Source organism: Balaenoptera musculus, chromosome 6 (genome assembly GCF_009873245.2).
Source record: "Balaenoptera musculus isolate JJ_BM4_2016_0621 chromosome 6, mBalMus1.pri.v3, whole genome shotgun sequence".
NCBI lineage: Eukaryota > Metazoa > Chordata > Mammalia > Artiodactyla > Balaenopteridae > Balaenoptera > Balaenoptera musculus.
In genome coordinates, this window is record NC_045790.1 from 96,658,503 (window position 1) to 96,684,180 (window position 25,678).

A 25,678-nucleotide genomic window follows, 5' to 3' on the forward strand; every position below is an offset into this window, starting at 1 on the left:
ACCCCCACCCATCTTTCCCAGCCCATTTCTGAGCACCACGCTTTGCCATCCAGCAGGAACAGAGGGGCGCTGTGGTGCCGATGCTTTGACCATTCATGTGTTTGCTCATGCATTCATTCACCTACAATTTATTTAGCACCTGCTATGGGCCAGCCACTGTTGGAGGCTCTGTAGATACCACGAGAACAGGACAGGCAGGACCCTTGCCTGGCTTCATGGCCCAATCAAGTAGGTTAAACAGGCAGTACAGGGTCATTAGCACGTCGATGGTGGAAACACAGGCAGCTTGGGAGCCTGGAGGAGACACCTCACCTGACCAGGGTACCAGGGAAGGCTTCAAGGAGAGGGTGATGCTTGAGCTGATGCCAGGTTCCAGGCAGAGGGAGAGCCCTAAGGTGAGAAGGAGCAGCATGTTTAGGGGTTCCCCACTGGTTCCACAGAGGGGCAGGAGAGAGGGATAAGGCCAAGAGCTAGCAGGGCCTCAAACGCCACAGCTAAGCCTATGGGCTATGTTCCAAGGGTAGTGGGGAGCCGCAGAGGCTTTTATGCAGGGCTGGCCCTGAGCACGGTAGCTAGAGGTAATCACTAGTACTTACTCTGTGCCAGGCACTATCACGTACATTGACTCAGCTACTCTTCAGCACTACCCTATAATGTAGGTGCTATTCTTAATTCCCATCTTACAGACAAGGAAACTAAGGCGCAGAGAGGTTAAGTCACCTGCCTCAGGTTGCACAGCTAAAAAGTGGCAGAACTGGGATTTGAACCCAGGGAATCTGACTCTTTCGCATACTGAAGGCGGGGAGGGCTGATGGAGTTGTTTCCTGCCCCCAGTGGGTGTCCAGATGCCAGGCCAGGCAGCCTTGTGAAAAGGAAACAAGATGGCACAGTGGACCAGGCAGCCCAGGCCTGATATTCAAACTCATACCAGGGGATCTGAGATGATTATTCTCTTCTTGGCTGAATTTCAAGGAGTTTAAAAATTTCCCCTGAACGAGGTGATCTGAGCAGTCTGCCTGGGAGAGGCGAGCCTTAGAGGCATTCCCCTGGCCTGGCAGGACCCCTCCCAGTGCCATGTCCTGGTCTCTGCGAGTAGCCGAGGCCCTTTGGCAGCCTGGTTCCACCCTGACCCTCTGCACATTCCCTCCTGCCCGGGAAGCCAGGTTGGCTGGAGGGGGAGCTGTGCTGGCCCAGGCCCTGCCCCGCACAGCCTGCCAAATGCAGAGGCTCAGGCCTCCGTCAACTCACTGAGCTCCTCACAACCGTTGGACCACCCTTCCCAGTGGTGGCTTGAAGAACGTATCTCCTGCTTGAGGAAACCCAGGCTCCCAACCACATCAAAGTCTCCGGGGCTGGAAGGGGAGCTTCAGGAACATGAGCCCCACCCCCTGCTGCATTTGGCAGGAATGCAAAACCTGTGGGACCCACCCCCTGGGTCCCCTGCCTGACAGGCCGCCTTTGGCCACTTCACGGATGGGGTCACTGAGCGGGGCAGGGTGGGGGGGGACTAGAGAGGCACCCGCTGAGCCTGTGAAAGACCTCAATTCTGGGCAGGCCCCCTGTGCAGCTCCTGGCTTGCCCTGGGACCATAGCAAGGCCTTGTTGCTCTCCAAGCCTCAGTTTCCCCAAGTGTGCTGTGGGAAATGAGCTTGGAGGTCTGCAAGGCCCTGCCTGCTTTTCTGCCCATGTGCAGGATGGGCCCTGCTGCCCAGCCCACTCCCCTCAGCCCCCTGCCCTGGGAAGAATGAGCACTAAGGGGTCAAGGCCAGGGCCAGGATGGGGCCCCAGACCCTCAGCTCTTGGTAGAGCTGTTGACCAGGGTCTGGGTCCATGGGCCACAAAGAGCGGGGGCTATGGGGTCACACAGGCATAGGAGCAAGTCTCAGCCTTCCCAGTTACCAGCTCTGGGACCTCTTAACCTCTTTCTTAACCTCTGTAAGGCTTGGTGGATGACATTAGGAGCAAGTTGGAAGGAACCAGACTTTGAACCCAAGTCAGCCGAATGCCCAGTTTTTTCCACCACTACTGTCATTGTTTATCAGTGTGGGAGTGAGCTCCCTGTCACAGGGGGTGTGCAGATTAGAGCCTGGGGCAGGGTGTTGGAGAAGACAATGTCTAAAAGTCCTCTTACCCGGGAGACTCCGCTATCTCCCTCCAAAACCCACTTTGAGGGGGTCGTGAGGATTCTGTGATCCAAGTGCCTGATACTGAACTCTGCTCCTGTGAGTGGGACTTAAGAGCTCAGCAGACCTGGCCTCGAATCCCAGCTCCTCCTCCCTGACCTCGGGCAGTTGATTTGCCAGCTCTGAGGCCCCAGTTTTTCCTCTATAAGATGGGTCAGCAACAGAACCGACCTCTTTGGATGGCTGTGGGGATAGAATCCCTTTGCCAGCACCTCGAGTGGTAAGCACCTGGAAGGGCAGCGGTGTGTAGCAAGTGCTGGGCACACGTTCACTCCCTTTCCATCCCTTTTTCACAAGAGCTGAGATTGGCCAGATTTACTGTCCCCTGGGGCTCCTCCCAGCCAAGCCAGACGCCCAACCTGGCTGGGAGGCAGCCCCGGCTGTGACTGCAAACATCTTCCTGGGGAGTGGCTACAAGAGAACAGATCTGTGGCTCTGACAGAAACCCAGACCTGCCTCCAGCAGGGTGGGCTGGCCCCTGTTCATTTGGGGAAGGAGGGGGCAGGACTGAGGCACCTACAGGACAGAGGACGAGCTGCAGAGTGGCCCAGAGCAAGGGTTAGGCTGTGCACTGCCCTCGTGCCTCTCCCTGCACAGCGCAGCTGGGGAAGGAGAGTGGCTGGGGCCCCTTTGCCTCCTCCTCCTTCCAGGGAGGAAAGGTTAATCCTGTTTCCCCCCAGCCAGCCCCAGCTTCTACCTGAGCTCTCTGGTGCTCCGGGGGAATAGCAGAGTCTCCCAGGTAAGAGGGATTTTAGATATTGTCTCCTCTAACACCGTGTCCCGGCCCTGACCTGCATACCCCCTGTGACAGGGAGCTCACTCCCACACTGATAAATAGTGACAAGTAGTGGTGGAAAAAAAATGGGCCTCTGGCTGACTTGCATTCAAATTCTGGCTTCTCCACATACTAGCAGGGCAACCACAGGTACTATTTCCTTATTTGTTAAACTAGAAAAGAGCTTTCACTATTACTGCTGCTGCTGCTGTTGTTGATGTTATTACTATTATTATAGATCTCATAACCTTTCTCCCAGCGAGGCTTTGATTCCCAGGAGAAACAGGGTGCCGTGTGATTCAGGCCAAGCCCTTGACACCGCTGGGCCTCTGCTCCACTCCCAGAGCTGTCCCTTTCCAGGAAGGTTAATGCCTCAGGTAGAGACAGAGGTCAGGGGCCAGAAGCCATCTCTCAGGAGGGCCCGGATGCCCACCATCAGCTCAGCTTCTGTCCCGGCTCCCGTGACCTGGGATGCCCTACATCCTAACCTGTGTCCGTCTCCAGCAGGCCCCTGTCCATGAGTCAGGGGCGGTAAGTCTAACACGTGGTCTGACAGTGTCCGTCTGAGACTGAGGCCCAGAGAGAGGAAGGGGCTTTCCTGGGGTCACACAGCAAGTCAGTAGCAAAACCAGGACTTGCAGCCACACCTTCTAATCAAACCTCATCTTGAACCCGTGAAAATTCTGAGCCTCATATAAGCTGCCTATTCTGAGGAAGGGACTGAATCCAGGTTTGCCAGGCCGTTGCTCTGCGCCCCTGCCCCTGGGGAGCCTGCAGCCCCCTCTGGAGGAACCAGGTATTCTGAGCACTTACTACATGCCACATGCTGAGCTGCCCATGTGCATTATCTCCTCCTGCCTTGAGGGGGAGATTTCTCGTCCCCATTTCAGAGATGGGATAACTGAGGCTCAGCAAGGAGCAGCCACTTGTCCCTGAGACACAGCATTTCCTGAGCAGCACTGTGCCTAGTGCTGGACCCCTGATAGATTCTGGGCCAGGGCCTGAGACACTGGGCACAAAGACTCCCAGCCCGTGGTCTCCTGGCCCAGGGTGATTTCATCAGTGTGGTGCTATTTAAGGCTGCAGCGTCGAGTTGAAGCATCTGATGAGAAGAATTGTCACTTTTTCTGGTTCAACTATTAATTGAAAATTTCCTTGTTCAATATTTAAATGATTTCTCCATGTTCCTTTTTCTCATCCCTCATATCCCCTATGCCCAGACGCTTCCCTGGCCCCCTTGTGTGCCTGGTCCCCTCGCTCCCAGGCTGGGGCGGGTCAGCCTCCTTCACAGGATCCTCTTTGTCTCCCCAACATGGCCTCTCTGGCCCCCTGCAGAACAAACACCACACTGTTCTCCATGGTGGACCCCAGGGGACCCCATCCCATCTGTGTCTCTGTGGGAGGCCCATGGAGGGGACACAGGGGGCAGTGGGTGGAACCCTGGAGGGAATACCAGCTGCTAATGTGCTAAGGGACCTTGGACAAATCACTTCCCTTGCAGTGCCTCAGTGTTCCCATCTGTGCAGTGCAGGGAAGAGGGGATTCTGCCTGCCCCAGGGGCCTCTGAGTTCTCAAAAGACCAAGACTCCTGTCTCAGAGGTCAGACCTGAACCCAGAACTCCAGGGAAGAGCTGCCCTGTCCTTGCCCCCTCCTCATGTGAGCTGGGCCAGACTAGCTGCACATCTGGCTGGAGAGGGGGCTGTTCCACACATCTGGCCACGTGTAGACCCTCCCCAGCTCGTCCGTCCTCTGCCAGTTTCCCCTGAGGGCTGTGGTCCACACACTGCTTCTGCCCCATGTGTGCTCTGGGAAGAGCAGGTGACAGCAGTCTGAAGACCTGGCTGTGGGGACTTGGCCACGTGTCTCTTGGCTCTGCCCTCAGTTTCTGCGTCCATGGAATGGGTTGGCTGGCTGAGCCCCAAGGTTTCTTTAAACAGGGTTTAAATGCACCACCAGCCCCACTCCAGGATGGTAGGGCCCCTAGCCAAGTCCACCCATGCTACGCCCTGCGCAGAGCCATCTCAGCAGGCACACTGCCCTGGGTGACCCACCTGGGGGTGGGAGTGCACAGGAAGTGCGAGGTGGAGGGAGCCCCCGCTTGTGCAGGGCTCTGGGCGGTCCCGCCTTTCTGGTTCCCAGCCCGAGGGAGACCCCTACTGTCCAATGTGCTAGTCCCTTTTTCCTATTCCAGGGACCCCGAGGACCAGATGGACCAGCTGGGGAGCAGGGGTCCAGGGGTCTGAAGGTACCGACCCCCGTGGCCTACCCTTCCTCTCACCTCCCACGCTGGGTCAGGAATCCAGGAACCCAGGCTCACAGCCTCCTCAGTAACAGACCCCTTTGGGACAGCAGGGCATCCCGGAGAGGCTGCAGGGCACGTTCCTGAGAGCTCATCCGGCCACTCTTCCTGATGCTGGCAAGCCCCCAGCATGGGGGCAGGGAAGGGAGAATGAGCGGTCAGACTGAGAGAGAGAGAAAGCACGTGAATGAGAGAGAGGAAGCGAGAATGAGAGAGAGTGAGGAGGAATCACGCATGGCCTCTGACCCCCAAGCCCCTCCCGGGCCCCTGAGAGCCAAGACTGCTTCTGACCCCTTCAGGACCCGGGGGTTCTTGGTTCTCGACCCAGAGCACCGGGTGACTATGGCGAGCCACTCCCCTGAGTTTTCCCGTCTGCACACTGGGGAGGGGGTGGATGCCATGACCCCATGGGTTCCTTATATCTCCCGTGGGAGCGGGTGTCCCTTCTCCCTGAAGGGTCCTCCCCAGCACCCTCTCCCATCCTCATGCTTTGCTTCCTGCAGGGTCCTCCAGGACTACAGGGCAGACCAGGCCAGCCTGGGCAGCAGGTATGTCAGGCCCCCTCTCCCCACTCCCTGCTTTGTCATACATGCTTCTAACAAACCCCAAATGTGCTTCCAGGGTGTGGCTGGCGAGCGAGGGCACCTGGGCACACGAGGCTTTCCTGTAAGTAGCACCGGTTCGTGAAATTCTCTCCTTGGGACTTCGCGGGGAGAAAATAGCCACTTTAGCCAAGTTCCCATCCTGCTGTGGAAATCCCGAAGGTTCTAGTTGCCCACTCCTGCCCTGAAGACTCTCCAGTATGTCTCTTCCCCTCTGGAACTCAGTCTCCCATCTGTCACATGGCAGAGGGTGGGGTCGGACCCTCATTTGCTACGACAGCTTGACTGAGACCCAGGGGACAGGCAGGGTAGAGATGGCCATGGAGGGACTAAGGTCACCTTTGTTTGTCCCTGCAGGGCATCCCGGGTCCCTCCGGCCCCCCAGGTACCAAGGGCCTCCCAGGAGAACCGGTAAGTGTCCTTTCCCTCTCTCTTTGCATCTTTGCCCCTGGCAGGCTGGTCTCAGCTGGGTCACCCATCCGGGAGTGTGGGTCCTGCAGTCAGACAAGGAGAGGGGTTGGAGAGGGACAGTGCCGGGGCTCTACCGCCTCGAGGGGACCAGGCCTCGGGTCAGGGAGAGAGCACTGGCCGGGGAGGTCAGGAGCTCTGGGTTGAGTCTAAGCTCCCTTGCCTTCTAGCCTCAGTTTTCATGCCAGTAAGATGGGAATAATTGTTCCTACCTTTACACCCTGTTGTGAGGATGAAATAAGAAAATGTGTATAGAGTGCTTAGCACAGTGAAAAGTGGAGGGAACGGAGTCCTTCAGGTCTCCGAAGGAGGGAGGGCAACATGAGAATAAAGTAACACGCTGACTGGGCACTACGGAGTCCAGCGTGCCCGGAGTGGAGAGAGCTGGACCTCAGGGAAGGCAGGAAGAGGTCGCGGGGGCCAGTCACCCAAAGCTGCGGACGGAGTTTGCTGTTTGTCCCAAAGGCAATAGTGAGCTGCTGAGAGGTTTGAAACAGAGGGGCCCTGCGGAAGATCTCCTGGGAAGGGTGGGTTTGGGCGGACATCCCGTGTGTTGCGGAGCCCTGTGCGGAGGCTGTGGAGGGTGCTGCTAGTGATGGAGAGGAGAGCACGGTCTCGGGGCCCAGCGGGAGGAATCTGGGTGGGGCAGGGGGAGGACTGGAGGCCGCGCTGTAGCCCCACATCTGGAAGCTCAGGTAGACGCCCTTTTGAACAATGGACTGACCAAGGGTGGGTGAAAGGTCATTCCAGGCAGAGGGAACAGAGTGAGCAAGGCTTGGGAGGCAGAAGGCTTCTGAGCAGGGGAGGCCGCCCTGGGTCTTAGGTAGATGCTGGGAGAAGAGGCAGATGGATGGGCGGGAGTGCACTGGACATGGGGTGCGGGGAGAGCTGCAGGCACCAGGACCCTCAGCGAGGGGTGGGTGAGGGCATGGGCTGCGGAGTCCCGGATTCTACGGGTTCTCTCCCTCACCCGCCCCTCCAGACTGCATTATTGAGCCTTAGACCCCAAAGAGGGCCCAGGCTGGCTTCTCCCAACTGTGTGTCTGTCTATCTTCCAGGGCCCTCAGGGACCCCAGGGGCCAGTTGGCCCTCCGGGAGAGATGGGACCCAAGGTGAGTGCGGAGGACCCTTGTTCGTCCCGTGGTGCTGCTGGGGAGGTATCAGCCCCTCCCGGCCCTCCTCCTCCGGGGTCCCTGTCCTGTGTACTGCAGAGACTGATGGGGAGAGGCCCTGGCAGAGAGGGTAGATCCACCATGATGCCATAGGGTGAGGGGCTGGGCTCCCAATCCCAGGGGTAGCGGGTGGGATGCAGCTGTGCCAGGACTGTCACGGGGGTTGGCGGTGCCTCTTTTTCGGCACCATGGAGAGCAGCAATGCCCCCTGCCCTGACCCTGCTGGGACTTCACCCCGACACAGAGGTTTGACTGCAGAGCTAGTCCTCTTAAGGTCATGCAGCAAGGAGCTTGGAAGGGGCCTCAGACGCCCGTGCCTTACCCAGAGGAGAAAACTGAGCCCCAGGGTTTATGCGGGGGCTGCAGCCATGCCCGTGGTGATAACTGAGGATCCCTCCCGCCCTTGTCATCCTGGCCCAGCTGCACAGAGAAGGGCTGGAATCCCTCGGCCCTGAATGCAGCATCCGTTGGCTTCCTCCTCTGTTGTTATGTGAATCATGAAATTTTCCTCCCCATGCTTGCCAATGGGCTCCTACTGGGTAAACCACACTCGTGGGGAGGGAGGGGCTCCAGCAGTCTCTGGGCAGCCCCGGCGCTCAGCAGCCCGAGCCCAATCACCCCCATCTGCCTGGTCCCAACTCTAAGCTCCCAGAAGGCTGCAGCCTCCCAGCCCTGTGTCTCTCACGCTGAGTGACCTCGGGCACGCCCCTTGCCGTCTCTGAGCCTGCCTCAGTTATCTCCTCCCTTACAACCAGGGGCCAGCCCTTGCTCTAGGAAGGACCAATGGCATTTTCTTGCAGGGGCCACCAGGTGCAGTGGGAGAACCAGGCCTTCCTGGGGAAGCTGGAATGAAGGTAAGGTGGGATGAAAGAAGAGAAAAATGGCTTGTTGAAACCAACTCCCAGCTGGCGGCCCCATCGTCTCCATGGAAGAGAAACAGGCCTTTCTTGTGCCCGGGATAATGGGTTCTCTGTGCTCCCGGCTGGGGAGCAGGGCCTGACCATGGCCACAGCGGATGGCCCAGCCAGCCCGGAGCCCCCATCCCTGCCCCCTGTCTGGCAGTGTTTTCTCTGGCACCTGCCCCACGCTGGGACGGCCATACCTCCTGGCCTCCTGCGATACCATCTGCATTTCAGCACTGGTGCCCCTCATTACCTGCAGGGAAACAGGAGCCCATTGATCCCTGGGCTCTGGGGAGAGCCCCCTCCCCGCGCCGCTGTTGGAAGAGGACCTGCTCCCTCTGCAGGCCCCGGAGGCCTGGGACTGTCAGTCTTGACTTAGTTCCAGAATCCTTTGCTTGAATAATGCAGGAAACCAGCCCATATATAAAACAGGTAGTAATGGGGATGGTTCTGGCTGTGGCAGGGCTGGGGGCTCGGAGCTCCGCCTCCTCGTTGTGCCCTCAGACGCCAGCAGGGAGAGAGTGTAGCTTGGAAATCCCCACATGAGAAAGACCCTTCTGGGGTCTTTTGGAGGAGCCGGGTGACGTTTATTCTGGTTCATTTAGGGCCTCTTCCTTCTTTGGGTTTCTCTGCAAGGTTCTCAGGGAGGGAGAGAAAAGAAGGTGGTCAGCCTCAGAGTTGCCATCTCTGCATCCGATATTCCCTGGAGCCAAACTACCCAGGTTTGGATCCTGAATCTGTCACTTACTAGCCTCATGAGCTTGGGCTGGTTACTTAACCTGCGGTCCCTCAGTCTCTTCCTTCGTAAAAGAAGATATCTCTCCTGGCAGGGTTGTTGTGACAGTTAAATGTGTAACATGAAAAGGCACTTAGAACAGCACTATGTAAGTGTGAGCTGAGCTGGTGGTGGTGGTGATGCCGGTGGTCGTGATTCTGACCTGTCCAGGGCTTATTGGGAACAGGGGCTCTGGTTGGCATTTTACAATTTCTCTCTGGTCCTGGGGAGAAAGAGCTTCCTCGGCTCCACCCACCCCCCTCCTCCCACGTCAGAACCGGTGAGAACAAGAAGGTGAGGGCTGGGGCTGGTCCTACCCCCCCACCCATGGACTTGTGTTTGGCTTCTCCTAGGGTGACCTTGGGCCTCTGGGCACCCCTGGGGAGCCGGGCCTCATTGGGCAGCGGGTAAGTCGAAGCAAATTCATTCTCCCTGGAAAGCCCCACCCCTCCCTGGCTGTCTGGAGCGGGGAAGGGTTTTACTCAGCTTCCCTGAGCCTCAGTTTCCTCAACTGCAGAAACAGACTGTGAATCTCTGCAGCCTCATCCAGTCTCCCTTGGCAGGCCAGCATTTCCACAGTGCAGAGGCGCTCCTCAGAGAAAAGCATTCTGTGGTCAAAATGTTTGAGATTCTGCGTGCTCGGTGTTCCCCCTTACACATTAGCAGTAGCATTTTCAAGGCTCTGAGAAGGCCTGCAACCAAGAAATTGGGGTTTGGGGAGGGTTAATCCAGAGTCTCCAAACTTATTTGACCTCCAGGTGCTTTTATTGAAAAACACCTGTTACCATCCCTAAAACTGTTCCATGGAAGGTTATCTGAAAGGTTATCTTCCCCTTTACCAAAAGAAACCCACAGAGTTTGGCTTCCTCTGAGAAGGTTTGGGATGCCTCTGTGTCCACCTGTCTATGCTCTGTGCCTGATTTATAAGATCCCTGTCTGAATGGAGACCCCAGGGTGCTGTGAGAGATACAGAGCAGGCATCCTCTGGCATCTTTCGGATGGGGAAGGTGCGGCCCAGGAGTGAGGGGGAGTTAGCGTGGGGGGCTTGGCTCATGGAGACACCAGGCCCCCAATCCGACTTCTCATTTTTCCCTTCTTCCAATGCCTCATGTTACTCCCTGCCCAAAGTTAACAGAGGCTCCTCAAATTGAGTTAAGACATAGAATGAGAGGAGAGGGCCACAGGGCAAGAGAGGATGAGCATGGAGCTTGAAGTCTTCAGGTGGCAATCTTGTCTGTCAGTGAAGATTGAGCAGTATAGTTTCTTGGAGTGCCATGTTAAGAAGGATCCTGAGGCTCCTTCTGGGCTCACTAGGAAAGAGAATGACGTGCACTCACTTGGTGCCCACTGTGTGCCAGGCACTTCACAGCAGTGAGTAACAGAAGGCCCTGTCCTCATGGAGCCACATTCTAGTAGATAGATTAGTGATGTCTGCCATGGGCACAAGAGGGGTGGAATCTACACACCTGTCCTCCCATCTTTGCCATTCCTGCATCCGATGACTTCTGAGGCCCCTTCCAGCTCAGATGCTGAACAGCTATGAAAAAGCAGAGAGAGACACAAACTTAACTTGACAGCCATTTAGATAACTGAGGCATCCAGGGGCATCTTTGGAGCTAGAAAGGCAAGCAGGGAACCTGGCTGAAGGTCAGATGGGATTCAGGGTCTTGGTATCATTCCCAAACTTGCTGGCAAGAAAGTGTGAGGGATGGCCTCACTTTCCTCATCTGAGAAATGAGATTCCACCAAGGCACTCCATGAGGGCTCACTCCAAATTCCAGGAAGAATATATCTAATGGCTACTATTTGTGGGATGCTTATACTGTGTCTCATAGAAACCCTTAAAGGAAGTGTATCAGCCCCATTTTCAGAGGAGAAAACAGACACTCATGGGGGCTAAGGAGTTTGCTTGTGGCCAGACTACCAGTGAATGGGAAGCCCGGTGGAGGCATCGAGATCTGTCTGACGTCAAAGCCTTTTCAACCAGTAGGCTGCTCTACCTCCCCATTCCAACCAGCCCACCTAGACACAGGACCAGCACCTTCTAACCCGTGCAGCCCCTACCTCACCCCACCCTGCACACAGAACAGGCTGTGGCTTGTGGGTCAGCTCCACTGTTTACTGGCTGTGCCAGGCATTCCAGGCCCCTACTACCTGGAGATCAGGGGTTGGGGTCTAGTCCCAGGGAGAAGGAGGAAGTAAAACACACTGGGACCCCCTCCCCAGTAATGTCTCCTCATCTTTCCCCACTACCCTTTCCAGGGAGAGCCAGGCCTCGAGGGTGACAGTGGCCCTGCAGGGCCCGACGGGCTGAAGGTAAGCGTCCTTCTGGTGCAGAGTCTGGGGGGGAGAGAATGTTCTGGAACTGCCTTCTCCCTCTGCCCCCACTGTCCTCCCATCCAAGACCTAAGTTTTCCCCCAGAAGCACCGTGTTCCCATAAGCTCTGAGGTCAGCCCTCCTGCTCCCAGGGAGAGCAGGATGGGTGGGGGTGAGCCCTATACAGCACCCGCCCTCTACCCTGCTCGGGCAGGACCAGGGACCAGCCCCCCCTTCCACTCCTCACTGCCACCCTTCTCCTTGAAACTGCAGCTTCTCTTGGCTCAGAGTGGTACCTGAAGCCCTACTCTGTGCCAGGCCCAGAGCCAGCAGCTTTGATATCTGTTGTCTTCCAAACATCCTAAAAGATCAGGAGAACAATAATCACCACCCATGACCCATAGCCACTATTTACGGAGAAGAAGTCACATATGTATCAGGGACTGTGCTAAGCCCTATGTATGTATCATCTCAATTAGTGCTACGGGGTAAAATCTGTCTTTGGATGAGGAAACGGAGACTCAGAGAGGTTAAGCCGCTTGTCCAAGGACACACTGCTAGTAATTGGCACAGGCAAGACCCAAGCCTCGGCTACCTCTCTGCACCATACGCCCATTCTAAAGGTGAAGAAACTGAGGCTCAGGCCGAGGTGTATTCATCTACAGTCTAGGGCTATGAGTGGAAAATCCAAAATTCAAACCCAGGGCTCACTGACACCAAAGCATGAGGGCCTGACTCAGCCCTGCTACATTCCTTAGACTCATCTGTCAGCCACAGATGCTGGGCCTTAAGGAGGCGCCAGGGCTCCCCTGAACCCCAGGGCAGGTTCACTCTCTGACTTACCAGCCCTGCCTCCAGCCCTGGCCTAGTCCTAGACCATTAGGTGGGTTTTCCCCAAGGCTGACCTGTCAGCTGCCCAGCTCAGGATCCCAAGTGCCACATCGCAGCATTCCCTTTGTCACCCATTGACTCTCCATGTGACCTCAGATAAGCACCCCTCTTATCTGAGCCTCTATTGCCCCATCCCCAGACCTCCACCCGCATGATTGCCCTGGGTCCGGGGCTTCCCCACCTCCCAGGATGCCTCTGTGACAAGCCCCTGGCTGGCTTCCCATCAGCCTGTGTTTTGCTTGCAAGGTCGAGAGCGCCCCCTGTCTGCCATCTGTCTACCTTCTCTCACCTCCAGCCCTGCTGTATCCCAGGGTATAACTGGGTCTTGGCTCCGGAGACCCAGAGCACTTGGTGGCTTCTCCACACCCTTTGCCAGATGTCTGCATGAATCGTGATGATGCTGACGAACATTCTGGCTAAAATGCTTTGTGTACTCACCATACTTGCACCACCTGCCTTAAGAGCTTTACATGAATTAACCCATTTAATCCTCCCAGTAATCCTCTGAGCTGGATTCATTACCATCCCCACTTGACAGATGAGGAAACCGAGGCACAGTGCGGGGACCTCCTTCACTTCTGGGCAGCCACCTTTCTTCTCCTTGGAATCTTTGCTGAGGTGGGATGGGGGGGGGCGTCTTCCAGACTTGGGGTCTCACACAGTCTTTCCTGCTCACTTGTCATGGCTCCTCGGCCCCGGCTGCTTCCCCTCACTCCCTCCAAAGCCAGTGCTACCCTAGACCTTGGGCAGGAGTAGCCCGGCGGACGTACGGCATCTTCCCGGGTCCTCGTGTGAATCCAGGAGAGAGTCTGTTTCCTTTATGGTGTTTGTCCAAGCATCACCTTCATGGTGAAAACAACCTCTTGGACATGCACAGCACTTTATAGTTTATGCTGATTATCTCTTTTGAGATAACCAGCTGATGGTGGCAACGGTGGTGGTGATTCCTAGTAACAGGTAATGTTTATCCAGCGCTCGTGCACTAGATGCTATGCTAAGCTATCATTTACGTGGATTATCTCTTTCACACCCCACAGTAACCCTTTGGTGCTTATTTTGCAAATGAGGAAACTTGCCCAAGTCACACAGCTATTGAGAGGTGGCAGCAAGATTTCAATCCAGGGGTGAGGGAGGTATTGTCCCCTGAGCAGAGAACCTGGGAATTAGAAGGAACCAGAACCCAAGGTCTCACCCATGCTCTGCCTTGGACTCACATGTGGTACTGGGAAGTCTATACCTCTCTCTGGGCCTCAGTTTCCCCATCTGTAAGTAGGAGGGTTCAGCTAGGCAACTTGTAAGGCTCCTCTGAGCACTGACAGATGTCCTGGATTCTGGGATTCCCTAGCCCTCCACCCCCAGACCCCATTCTGCATGGGATCCACAGGGTCACCCATCCCAGCTGTGTGGGAGCCCAGGCTCTGGGGATCTGGGTAGTTCCTGGAGCCAGTGCCCCTGCAGGGCCCAGGCTAGGGCCCCTCACAGAAATCCAGCCCAGCCACCTGGAACAGGCTGCCTGCCTCAGAGCTAGGAGAGCAGGTGGCCAGGTTGACAGGCCAGAAGGGGAATCCTGGAGCCAAGAGAGTCTGCAAGTGGGGCATCAGGGCCAGCCCCGTCTCCCTGCCAGGCTGAGTTTGGAATCTGAGAATCTCCATGCGAAGGGACCTCAGACACCAACCTGTCCGACCCTTTCCTGGTGCCCAGATCTGCTCTGCACTGGCCCACGCCTCAGCTTGGAGCTTCCCTCCCTCATCTGTGTCGTCTCTGGACGCCTCTCATTGGGACGTCCTCCTGGACCGGAGCTAGAAGCTACCCCGGCAATCCTGCGCCCCAGCTGCTCACGCCCAGAACCTGGGGCTGCAGCGGGACCAGCCTGCGGGCTGTGCTCTCCGCGGTCCGGTTCCCAGGCTCCAGCTGCTTGCCCTGTGCACCCTGCTCTTTCTCCTGGACGCACACCAGTTTATCAGTGTCCCTCATAAAGTGTGGCACCGGAAAACAAAAATGGCAAAGACGCTCTCTGCCTCTCCGAACCTGCTCCCATGCCCACCCCTTCCTCCTACCCGTGGCTTCGTACCCTTCCCTGGGGGCCTCTCTGTACCGTCACAGCTCAGCCACCTGCAGACTGGCCACAAGCCCCAGGGGAGGTGGCCTTGTGATGCGCGCCGCCCCGCTCCTCCCCCACCCACTGCCCCTGCTGCACCCCCTGCTCTGCTCGTGGGGCCGAGCCCATGCCCATGCCCCATCCTGGCACAGCCTAGCCTGCCAGAGCACGGCCTGGAGTGGCAAGTGCTATGTAAGCGTTCGCTGCCACCCACTCAACAGGGGGAATGTTACCGCAGCCAGCGAGGATGCGACCCATGCAGAGCAGACGGGAAAGGGAGCGCGTACTCACAGTAAATAGAGTAAGACATTAAAACAAAAGAATAGATGGAAGCATGCAGTGCAGTTGGATTATGCCTTTAAAGCTAAATTTACTAACTGACTTCACTGCTGCGGAACAGTTGTTCCACTGCTCTGAGCCTGGTATGTAGCAATCGAAACGATTACCTTTTACTTATTATTGTAAACTGTTTTGTGTTAAGTGAGGGTTGAAAATGCAACTCAGAAACATGGAAAGAGTTTGTTCCAAGAGGTAGAATCGGGTGAATTTTTTCCTTTATAAAAATTTCCTTCAGCTTCTTGGGACATTGCTGGCGGTCCAGTGGTTAGGACTCCACGCTTCCACTGCAGGGGACGCGGGTTTGATCCCTGGTCGGGGAACTAAGATCCCGCATGCTGCGCAGCGTGGCCAAAAAAGAAAAAAGAAAAGAAAAAAAATTTTTTTTTAATTTCCTTCGGCTTCTTAAGACTCTTGTCCTCCCAATGTGTCTACAGTGTCGGGGAGAAATCGTCCTACTCTCCCAACCTGTTTCTTTGCTGTAAACTCCACGGGGTGGGCGTGGTCAGGGTCCTCTCTTCTCTCTGAGCAGCTCCCTCCATGGCCCAGGCATGGACACTAGAAACTGTCACGTGCTGCGTGCTGTCTCTACCAGGCTGACCCTTTTGGCAGAACCATCAGGGGAATCCAGGGGCAGGTCTGCTGTGGACATCCAAATGGAGCTCTGAGGTCTGGCGCCTCTGATGGACTTGGTGACATTTATTCTCTCTTTCTCTCTCTCCCCTCCTCATGCCTTTCCAACCCAGGGGGACAGGGGTGACCCCGGGCCCGACGGTGAACGTGGCGAGAAGGGCCAGGAGGGACTGAAGGGTGAGGATGGGCCGCCCGGCCCCCCTGGCATCACTGGCGTCCGGGTGAGTGTGCACAGCTGTGTGCCAGCACTTGGGGCTCCTGGGTGAGAATAACACTTGGGCCTGTTCAGGCAGTTGGGTGGGAGGTCTTTTGACAGCTGCCGCCAGAGGGTCTTGTGCTGTGATCCTTCCTTCACGTGAGAGTTTCACGGAGAACCAACCTGACTGTGCCCCTCCCCGGCCTAACCTTCCCACGCCTCCCGAGTGCCCACGGGAATAACATCGGCCTCCTTAGCCTGGTTGCCGTGCCCTACACAGACCTGGCCTCTGCTGACCTCGTCCTGCCCACCCCCCACATTCAGCCACACTGAATTTAGCAGGAGAGGCACTGGCCCAATTCTCCATCAGCAACTTGCTGTGTGACCTTTCACTTGCCCTTGCCCTCTCTGGGTCGCACCCTTCGTATGATGAAGGATTTGGAAGAATGTGCACTGAGATCATTTTGAGTACCAGTGTTCCAGGGGCTCTTTCTCAGTGAACTTTTGAGCATCATGACTATGGAATGGGCAGCAACATGTGGCAGAAATAGCCCTGACCCAGAGTCCAAAGGCTGAGTTCTGGCTCGAGCACCCACTGTCAGCATGACTTTGAGCGCATCACTGCCTCTCTCTGAGCCTTGGTTTTTTTCATCTGAAGAGTTGATGAAACTTTGGATGGGAAAGCACTTTATAAAATGCACCAGAAATATAAAAAATGATCTTTATGAATTTGGGGGAGGAAGTGACTGGAAGCTGGTGGTGGCGGTGATGGTGATGGTGGCGATAGTAGTGATGACGGTGGTGATGGATGATGGTGGTGGTATTATTGTTGGTGATGGTGATGGCAGTGGCAGTGGTGTGACAGTGGCTACGGTGATGGGGATGGTGTTGGCGGTGGTGGTAACAGTGTTTATGTCTGTATTTTGCTGTCACTGTCAGTCCTCATACACTGGAACTGGAAAGAGGTTCACTGGGGCCAGACCGAGTGTGTGTCAGGTGACAGAGGTGATGAGAGGCCCGTATCTGAGTCTCTTTGGCATCAGGGCTGCAGAACAAGAATCTCCCACTCTGTGGCCTGGAAACAGTGGAGGATTTAAAAATAGAATTTTATGAGCCATCAAAGCCTTTCCAGAAATACATCTGTATGGATGGGGGCCCAGCAAAGGTCTTCCTTCTGGCCGCACAGCCTCACCCCACTGGGTGCTCCAGCCCTTACTCAGCGTTTCCCTCACCATCGGGGATACTCTCAGCTGGAGAGGAGCTGTCAGACAAGTGCCCAGCCGGCTGCCCGGTCCTGGGGGAGACGTCTGTCTCCCTGGCCCTGTACTGAATTCTTTGTCACTGACTTGCTTCTCCTTCTGACAAGGGATCAGCCGTTGCAATCACCTCATTCCGCTGGTAAATGCCACCAGCTCCTGTAATCATGATTCACAACTGCCCAAACAGGACCAGCCTAGGAAAAGGGGTGTCCCAGAAAGTAAGAATCCACATTTCATTCTACCTAGCTGGGTGACCCGTTGACAGGGTCTTCATCCCCCTGAGCCTGTTTCTTTAGCTCTAACATGGGATAAATAATCCCTTCCTCCCAGCCCTGTGGCCAGAATTGGATGAGATATGAAACGGAGTTCGGACATAGTGTCTGGCCCATCGTTGGGGCCATGATGATTATTTAGTATTTAATTACTGGAGGAGCAAAAGACCTTGAGATTGTCAAGTCCAATGCTGTCTGGTAGAAACAGAATAGGAGTTAATGTGTGTAATTTAAAATTTTCTAATAGTTATATTTTTAAAAAGTAAAAAGAAATAGGCAAAATTAATTTTAATGATATATTTAGCACAATCTATCCAAAATACTAACATATCAACATGTAATCAATATAAAAAATCATTAATAAGCTATTTTGCATCCTTTTTTTTTTTTGTAAGTCTTTGAAATCCAGTGTGTAATTTACACTTAGAGCACATCTCAATTCAGATGCTAAATTTTCCTTGGAAATACTTGATCTGTATTTAGATTTCATAAAACATACAATTGAAAATGTAGATTCATATCCCAAGTTGTTCCAAAAATGTTAGAAGTTTTCCAATCATTGAATTACCAGTTTTAAAATTTAAAGTTAATTAAAATTTAATTGATTAAAAATCCAGTTCCTCAGTCACAATAGCCACATTTCAAGTGCCCAGTAGCCATGTGTGGCTAGGGGACACCATATTGGACAGTGCAAGGCTAGTTCAAGACCTTCATATTACAGGTGGGGAAACTGAGCCACAGAGAAAGGGAGGGACTTGTCCAGGGTCACGTGAAGACTCAAGCACCAGGATGCAGGGCACTCTGTGCTTGGTCCTTCCAAGGCCACTGTTCTCCCTACCCCTCCTCCATCACAATTAGTCAGTACTTCCTCTTAGAGTGCAATGCCTATTCCAAGGTGAGAGTATCACCTCCCTCATCCTATAGCATGTGCCTCTGTTAATGCAGCCAAAGGGATTAAATCAAACCAGCTCTTTAGTGCTTACCAAGAACATAGATATTTTTCCCAGCTCCCTTTGAGGGTTGGGCTTTGAGGGGACTGTCCTCTGCAGGCAGTCTGGATGTCCCTTCAGGTCAGAAACACTGCCTGCGCTACCCACTACATCCCAACCCAGTGGGGCCTGGGGTTAGGACTCTCTTCTCTCGCTCTTGCTCTCTCATCTGTCTTGTACTCCCTCGTGCACACTCACACTCACTCAGCCCCAGTGAACTGAGTTTCCCTGACAACTGTGGAGACAGTTGGGCCCCCTGGGGCAGAGCAGGGGAGAGCAGCGCTTTGGGATGCCTTTGGGGGAGGGGGCAGAGTGGCCTGTCAGCGGGAGTGGCCTGGGTGCCCCAGTGGGAGAGTAGGGGAAGGGTGGCTGACCTTCCTGTCACAAAGAGCCACTTTGAGGAACCCCTCCAGCCTCAACCCCTGAGGGAGGGGGCCCTGTCAGTGGGACATGGTCTCGGGGATTGTCAGAAGTGACACACAACATCTCAGAGATAAGGGCAGACCTAGGAAACCTCTCCTGCCTGCCTGTCATCAGTGGGCACCCTGGACACAGAATCAGACAGATCTGCAATTGAATCAGGGCTCTGCCTTGGACCAGCAGGACCCTGGGCAAGTCGATTCACCTTTAGGAACCTAGGCTGTCACCATCTACGGGAGGGGCTCTGAATCGGGCCTGAGGCTCAGGGTGGCTAGGAGGGTGGGACAGTGCCTGGCACATGGAGAGGGCTCCGTGCAGAGAGCTGCTGCCATGGGGACAGCCTGGGTACCAGCAGTAACCATGACAACAGTGATTTATCGAGCACTTACTTATTACGGACCAGGCACCTTGCAAGCATGATACTGTATCACCAGGTTGAATCCTCAGCTCTGTGAGGCAAATACGACCACTGCCCCCACTTTGCAAAGACATAGACCACAGGAGGTGCGGTCACGCTCAAGGTCACACGGGTATTGACTGCAGAATCAATCTGAACCCAGGCGGTCTGCTTCCAGAGCTAGCGCTCCGATACTCTGTGGATCTGCCTCCGTATTCTCTCATTTCTCATCTTTCTCTCTCTTTCCCTCCTTTTCCTTTCAGGGTCCTGAAGGAAAACCAGGGAAGCAAGGCGAGAAGGGCCGCATGGGAGCCAAGGTAGGATTCCCCCGCCTCCTGCTTGGATCCACCATGTCCCTGCCCTGCAGCCCCCGCCCTTCCCTCCCCTCTGCTGGGGCCTACTGACAGCCTGTCTCTCCTCCACTGCAGGGTGCCAAGGGCTACCAAGGACAGCTGGGTGAGATGGGCGTCCCTGGAGACCCCGGACCCCCTGGCACCCCAGGCCCTAAAGGGTCCCGGGGCAGCCTGGGACCAACGGTGAGAACTCTCTGGGTGGGTGGGGTAGGGGTCAGGCATGGAGCAGAGGGGGCCAAGGGCAGAGAGGAGAGCATCGCCCGCCTCAGCTCTCAGCTAAACGCCTGTGTCCACTGTCCCAGCCACTTCTTTGGAATCATTGATCCCTTTGGGAACCTACAGAAGCTATAGCCCCTCTCCCTGGAAAAGTACACACAACACAGTATTTCTGGCGATTTGAAGGGGTCTGTGGGTCTTCTGAAGCCCTTTATAACCCCCTATTATCAAGTCCTGCTATTGGGGTGTAGAGAGGGGACCAGACCCTTGGGAGTATTTTTATTGAACAAGGAGTTTTCCCACTGGAAGGAGGTTCATGAGGGTCACGGTGAAGCTGCTGCAGATCCCTGGGTGACTCTGAGGGTGGCCCAGCCTGTTGCTGGCCTGCCCTGAAGGGAGGGTCCCTGAGGGGTTTTACTGCTGCAGGGAGAGGAGGGCCCCAAGAGGAAGCGAGGGAGGGGGCAGGCAAGGGTGATGCGGTGTCTCTGAGCTGCCAGTGGGTGCCAGTTAACAGCCGTGCTGGTTTGTGGCGCTTGTAAGTTTCCGTGGTATAAATGCTCCTACAGTGGCTGATTTCAAGCTGCCAACGCGATGTTATTGAATGCAGACTTGGGAGGGGATGGGTAAGAGAGCCCCATGATCTGGTATAGTCGGCCCCCGAATCCGCGGGTTCACATCTGCAGAGGGTCCTGGAACTGATCCCCTGCAGATTCTGGATACCCAGGGATGTCTGTGTTTCCGCCACACAGATTCAACAAATGGAAGTAACCTCATGAGCATAGATAACAGTAAAGTATAGTAAAATAACTAGGAAGGGATGAGTTTTGAATATTTGTCATCTATGTTTTTAATATAATTAATTGATTTATCTGTAAGTTCATGGAATTTAATTTTTCACCATGGTTTTGTTTCATAATTGGCTCACAAAATTGGGGAAAATGTAGCCATTGGCTCTCATGAACCACTGGAGCTGGAAGAAGGAAGGGCTGGGCGGGAGGAGGAATGCTCCGGAGAGGAGGGGACGGACGCCACTTGCTCTCCACCTGACTCTCCGGCCTGGGTTCTGGGCAGAGTGGATGTGCCAGGCTGCTGGGCTGAACTGGGCTGGAGCCTGCGGGAGAGAGTGCCCGCATTCCTGCCGTGAGAGCGGCGCTCTGTACCAACGTGGGTCTTCTCCTCTCGTAGGGTGCTCCAGGACGGATGGGGGCCCAAGGAGAACCGGGGCTGGCTGGTTACGATGTAAGGAAATGTCACCTCCCCCTCTGCGGAACTCTGCCCTGCAGGCCTGGACTCAGGCCACCTCGGCTGCTGCGCCCACCTCCTCCTAGCTGAGGGCTGGCCCTCGGGCCACTGCGGGCAGATTCACGGTCTCCTTCGCCCCAGGGAACACCTGGGCCCACAGACCGGGGTGGGGTCGAGAACCACCTGCGGGCCAGGCAGGGGTGGGGTGGACAGAGGAAGACCTCCCCGCCAATCCCTGGCCTCGCTGAGTCCTTCCTTCCCATGGTGGGTGCCGTGCACACACCTCGTGTCTGAGCTTCACCGCTGCTCTCTGTGCAAGGGATGGGTCTTAGCCCATTCTCACATCCAAGTTGGCAACTCCCCCCCCCCCCCCGCCTTAGAGGCTGCTGAGCCAAACCCATGGTACACATCTGGGAGCCTAGGCCTCAGCGAGGCATGGGGCTTGCTCAGAAAAGGAAACTGAGGCTCGGGGAGGCTAAAGAATGTGTGTGCAAGGCCTGACAGCTTAAGTTTGAAGGTGAGATCCAGTGTCTGAAAGAGATACTGCAGGGAGGGGAGCAGAAGCAGAGGGCAAAGGAGAGGGAGACTGGAGAGTGGGTGCCGGGAGCCCAAGGAAGGAGTCTGCGTGTGCAGGTCTCAGCCCGGCCCGGGGAAACCCTCTGAGGCAAGCGTTTTGCCCCCTGCCTCTGCCCCATCCCAGAAGACACAGCTGGTCCTCCCGAGACCTGGTCCCAGGTCTGCTCCAAGATGGCATGAGCAGAGCCTTCAGCCACTCAAGCGGACACCCCTTAGAGGTGTGTCTGGGACCGACATGGCATGTCTGGGAGGCCAGGGCTCAGAGAGGCACAGGGCCTGCTCAGATTCACACGGCGAGTTGGGACAGAGCCGGGACCTGATCGCACAGCCCAGAGTGTTTCCATCTTTGAGTTCTTGTCCTTCGTCACCTGTCCCTCCCGACTCCTCCCTCCCCCATGCTCTCACCTCCTGCCGTCTTGTTTCCTGCAGGGACACAAAGGCATCATGGGACCCCTCGGACCTCCTGGACCAAAGGGCGAAAAGGTGGGTGTCCGGTCCTGGGCGGCAGCTGCTTGCTCACGTCCGGGGCTGGCGGGAGCAAGCCCCTGGGCCACTGCGGCTGGGCTAGCGTGGGTTCACGCCAGGCTCATCCCTGCTCACACCTTGGCCAGCTAGGAGGCCAGTGTCACCCCAGCTGTGGCCAGCAGGCAGGAGCCATTAGACCTACATTCAGCACAGGTATATTGGGTGTCGTCTCTGTGCCTGGCACCAGAACAAAAATGGACGCAGTTGCTGCCTTCCTGGAGCTTCTGTTTGAGCCAGGGGAAATGGACATCAGTCATGTAACAATGCCATTCCATCATCTGTGCGAACGTGGGCATTGAAGCCTCACTTGTGAATGAGATCACCCGGCGAGAGCCAGGAGGGGGCTTAGGATGGAGAGTGAGAAGCACCTGCATTTCGAGGCCAGGAACCGCCCAGGCAGAGGGAAGACGTGTCCAGGTCCCATGCCTTGGCTCCAGATTCGGTAGAGGACAGGAATTGGTAGAAGGAACCTTGCTGATCACCGTGCCCCACCCCACTATGCAGGTGGGCATGCGGGGGCCCAGAGGTTTGAGGGTCACATTGCAAGGCAGCACCAAGCTGGCCCAGGACCCAAGTCTCTGATTCCTACATTAGTGGCTCTGAGTCCCTCCTTCCTTTCCTCCCCCTTCCCCTGATGGCTCAGCTGGAACGGGCTCCTAGCAGGCGCCCCACTGCTGTCTCTTTGCCCCCCTGCTCACCAACCCTCCTTTCTTTTGCCGAGTCAGCTCCCCACTAACTACATCTCGCTGCTGGGTGAATCACCCTGGCCTGGTTTCCTGTCCAGCTGGCCCCTTCCTCCTGCTTGGAGAACAGATCTGCAATCAGAGTGGGCCACAGGCTCTGACACATCCCACAGGAAGCTGCAGAAAGTGTCACTCAGAACCCCGAGTCCCTCCTCGGCCCTCACGGTCTGCCGGGGCTGGTGTAGGAGGGATTAACACGGAGCCTGAAGCAAGAGGGTGCCTGCACTCTGGGTCGTCTGCATCCCCAGAAGCAGTTCTTGTGGCTGCTGAGAATTGGACCCTAACCCCAAATCTGCCCTGAGCCTGGGCCTTGGGCAGGGCCCAGCGTTCCCCCGAGCCTTGATTGCCTCATCTATTAAGTGGATGGGTACCTCGGGAACACGAGGCTAAGCAGGACATCACATATATGTCAGCCAGATGCACTTTCTGACTTATAGGTATTATTATGAGTTCAGTCATTCATCTGCTAACCAACAGGTATTTATGGATTTATAATGATTTATTTAGTATGTTCTCGGCCCTGAGCTAGGGGCTGTGGAATGATGCCCTATAGAGCTCAAAAATAAAAATACTCACAGGACTGAATAGCCAACCAACCACAGCTGGATGGAGCTTGGCGGCAGGTGCGGGGGGTGGGGAGAGAGCAGGTTCCTGGGGGACACCCCCGAAGCAAAGCTCCCCAGCCAGGATTTCTCCATAATCCTCACCATGACCCTGGCACAGAAGTGTAAGGGTCCCACTTGACAGGTGGGGAAACTGAGTCTCCATGACGCTCCAGGACTAGCTCAGGATCAGTGGGAGGTGTTGCAGGACCAGATTCAGACTCTGTCTGATGCCAGGCCTTGCTTTTCCAGCCAGAAACAGACACTTAGATGAGCCAATATATTGTTCAACTTGGAATTTCCCTGTGGGGCACGTGTCTGTCTACAAAGGTGGTGGCCAGAGGGACTGGGGAAGTGGGATAAGACTCTGAGAACAAGGAGAAAGATGGGAAATGGGGGGACCCCACCAGCTTTCAGGTGCTAAAAAATGCATCCCCAAACTTCAGCCACAATGTGGGGGAGAGAGGGAGATCTGTAGAGCTGGCTTTTGGCCTAGACATCCCCTTGAGTCTTGTGTGGCCTTGGCTAAGACTCTTCCTTCCCTGGGCCTCAGTTTCTCCATCTGTAAAATGGGACCAATGGTCACAGCAGCATAGAGGTGCTATATGGATTTCATGAAACCATGTATGAAACATACTTCATGAAGCGCCTGGCACATAGAACACACTAGGTAAACACTGCCCCCTTCCCTGACACCCCTCCAGTCCAGCTATCTCCCTCCACTGTGGGACGGAGCCCTGGGACAAAGAGCCATAGAGAGTGGTCAGGGAGGAGAGGGAATCCCCACTCCTTGGGCCACCCATCCCCCCTTCCCGGGTATGACTGGTTCTAGGCCTCGGGCCGAGTCCCTCATGCCTTCGATCTCTGCCCACAGGAGCCACAGAGGCCCTGGGCCAAGGCGTACAGCCACCAGCCCTACGGACTGATTCAAGCCTGGGACAGGCTCCAGCCCCCGGGACGGCTCCCCTCTCTCCTGCCTCTCAGGCCTCCCCTTCAATCCCTGCCAACAGCGAGGGGGCTCGGAGGTGCCCTGGCTTGAGCCCCCTGCCCAGAATGCACCCCCATGGGACGTGACACTAATTGTCTGGGGCTGGAACATTCTGAGCCCTGAGGTTCTGCCACTTGCTGTTCTGCTTACACCTTCCTTGTAGCTGGCACATGGCGTCCAGCCACCTGTCCTGTGTCCAGTCCACATGGCGTGGACTGCCATGGCCCAAGGACCTCGGCTCTAAACTCTGCTCCTCCCCCAGTCTTTCTGACCACCTCCATGCCACACATCCTCCCTGCTGTTATTATTATCAACAACAGCAATTTCTACTGAGCCTCTACTCTGTGTGCAGCAGCATGCCTTTGCTCACTGGGTCCTCGGAGCAGTGCTACGAGGCATGACAATCCCGTTTTGCAGATAGGAAGCTGTCATATGAACAAGACCTGCAAGTTAGCCGACTGCTGAGTGCCATCTGGGGCAGCCCAGGGCCTTCTCTGGGGCTCCCATCAAGGATTGGACATTCGTCCTGAAGCTGGTTCTCGGCCCACTTTCTCCCAGCAAGGGTCAGAGAAAGGGACTCTGTCATTGGGGGCTGAATGACTGAGCAGCTCACACCATCTCTTTGTGCCTCAGTGTCCTCATCTGTAAAATGGGGAGAATAATATCACTTACTTTGTAGCGTTGTTGGGAGGATTCAGTGAGTGCCTGTGTGCGGCCGTGGCAGTGCCCATGCCTGCCAGCTGTTGGAATTATTGTCACTGCCTGCTGAGCACCATGCAGGGACTTCTGCATCATTTCATGGAATTCCCCACCACTCCGCATGGGTATCGCCATTGTCCCCTTCACTCCTCCTCACTCCGATTCCGCAGCTGAGAAAAAGCTCTGAGATGGGAAGAGACCTGTTGAAGGTCTGGGCAGCTGGTCCCCTGCAAAGCTGGGTGTGACCAAGGTCTCTGCTCAGCTACCCCGTCTGACAGCCTGAGGGCATCAGCCTGGCGGTGTCCAGCAGCGGGGAGGGTAAAGAGCGCTGTTCTGTGTTCCACATTCCTGGTTCCATGCCCAGGTCTGCCTTTGACCCCACATCTTCCCCTTGCCTCTCTGGCCTCAGTCTTTCTGTCTGTAACCCTAAGTCGGCTGGACTTCATCTCTGATGAAGGCCCTTTTGGCCTCCGTGCAGAGTGTCTGGAACTCCCCAGATTCACCAGGAGCAGGAGGTTTGTCCTAAAGCTAGTTTTGTGTCCACAGGGGGAGCAGGGTGAGGATGGCAAGGCCGAGGGGCACCCCGGGCCACCTGGAGATCGGGTAAGACCCCCACCCCCGCTGTCCATCCCGTGGACCAATGCCAGGGTGGAGCCCCAACCTGGGAGGGGGCAGGGAAACTGAGCAGGGGTGAGGCTGCTGCAAGCTTCACGAGGTTGTGGCCTGGGAGGCCCAAGTGTGGCATCCCC

General features: G+C 55.8%; 1 protein-coding gene across 7 annotated transcripts in view; it reads left to right on the top strand.

Annotated features, from left to right (window-relative positions):
• COL27A1 (collagen type XXVII alpha 1 chain) overlaps positions 1–25,678 on the top strand; it is a 144,966-nt gene that overhangs the window by 95,644 nt on the left and 23,644 nt on the right. For all 7 annotated transcript variants that reach the window (XR_005020262.1, XR_005020261.1, XR_005020263.1 and 4 more), the window contains exons 29-42: positions 5,151–5,204; positions 5,762–5,806; positions 5,880–5,924; positions 6,218–6,271; positions 7,387–7,440; positions 8,301–8,354; positions 9,531–9,584; positions 11,440–11,493; positions 15,566–15,673; positions 19,249–19,302; positions 19,414–19,521; positions 20,740–20,793; positions 21,802–21,855; positions 25,476–25,532. Coding sequence is in view for 4 of the 7 variants with exons in the window: in XM_036854957.1 (XP_036710852.1) it covers positions 5,151–5,204; positions 5,762–5,806; positions 5,880–5,924; positions 6,218–6,271; positions 7,387–7,440; positions 8,301–8,354; positions 9,531–9,584; positions 11,440–11,493; positions 15,566–15,673; positions 19,249–19,302; positions 19,414–19,521; positions 20,740–20,793; positions 21,802–21,855; positions 25,476–25,532 (849 nt within the window). In the remaining 3 variants the exon portion in view is untranslated. The remainder of the gene's footprint in view (positions 1–5,150; positions 5,205–5,761; positions 5,807–5,879; positions 5,925–6,217; positions 6,272–7,386; positions 7,441–8,300; positions 8,355–9,530; positions 9,585–11,439; positions 11,494–15,565; positions 15,674–19,248; positions 19,303–19,413; positions 19,522–20,739; positions 20,794–21,801; positions 21,856–25,475; positions 25,533–25,678) is intronic.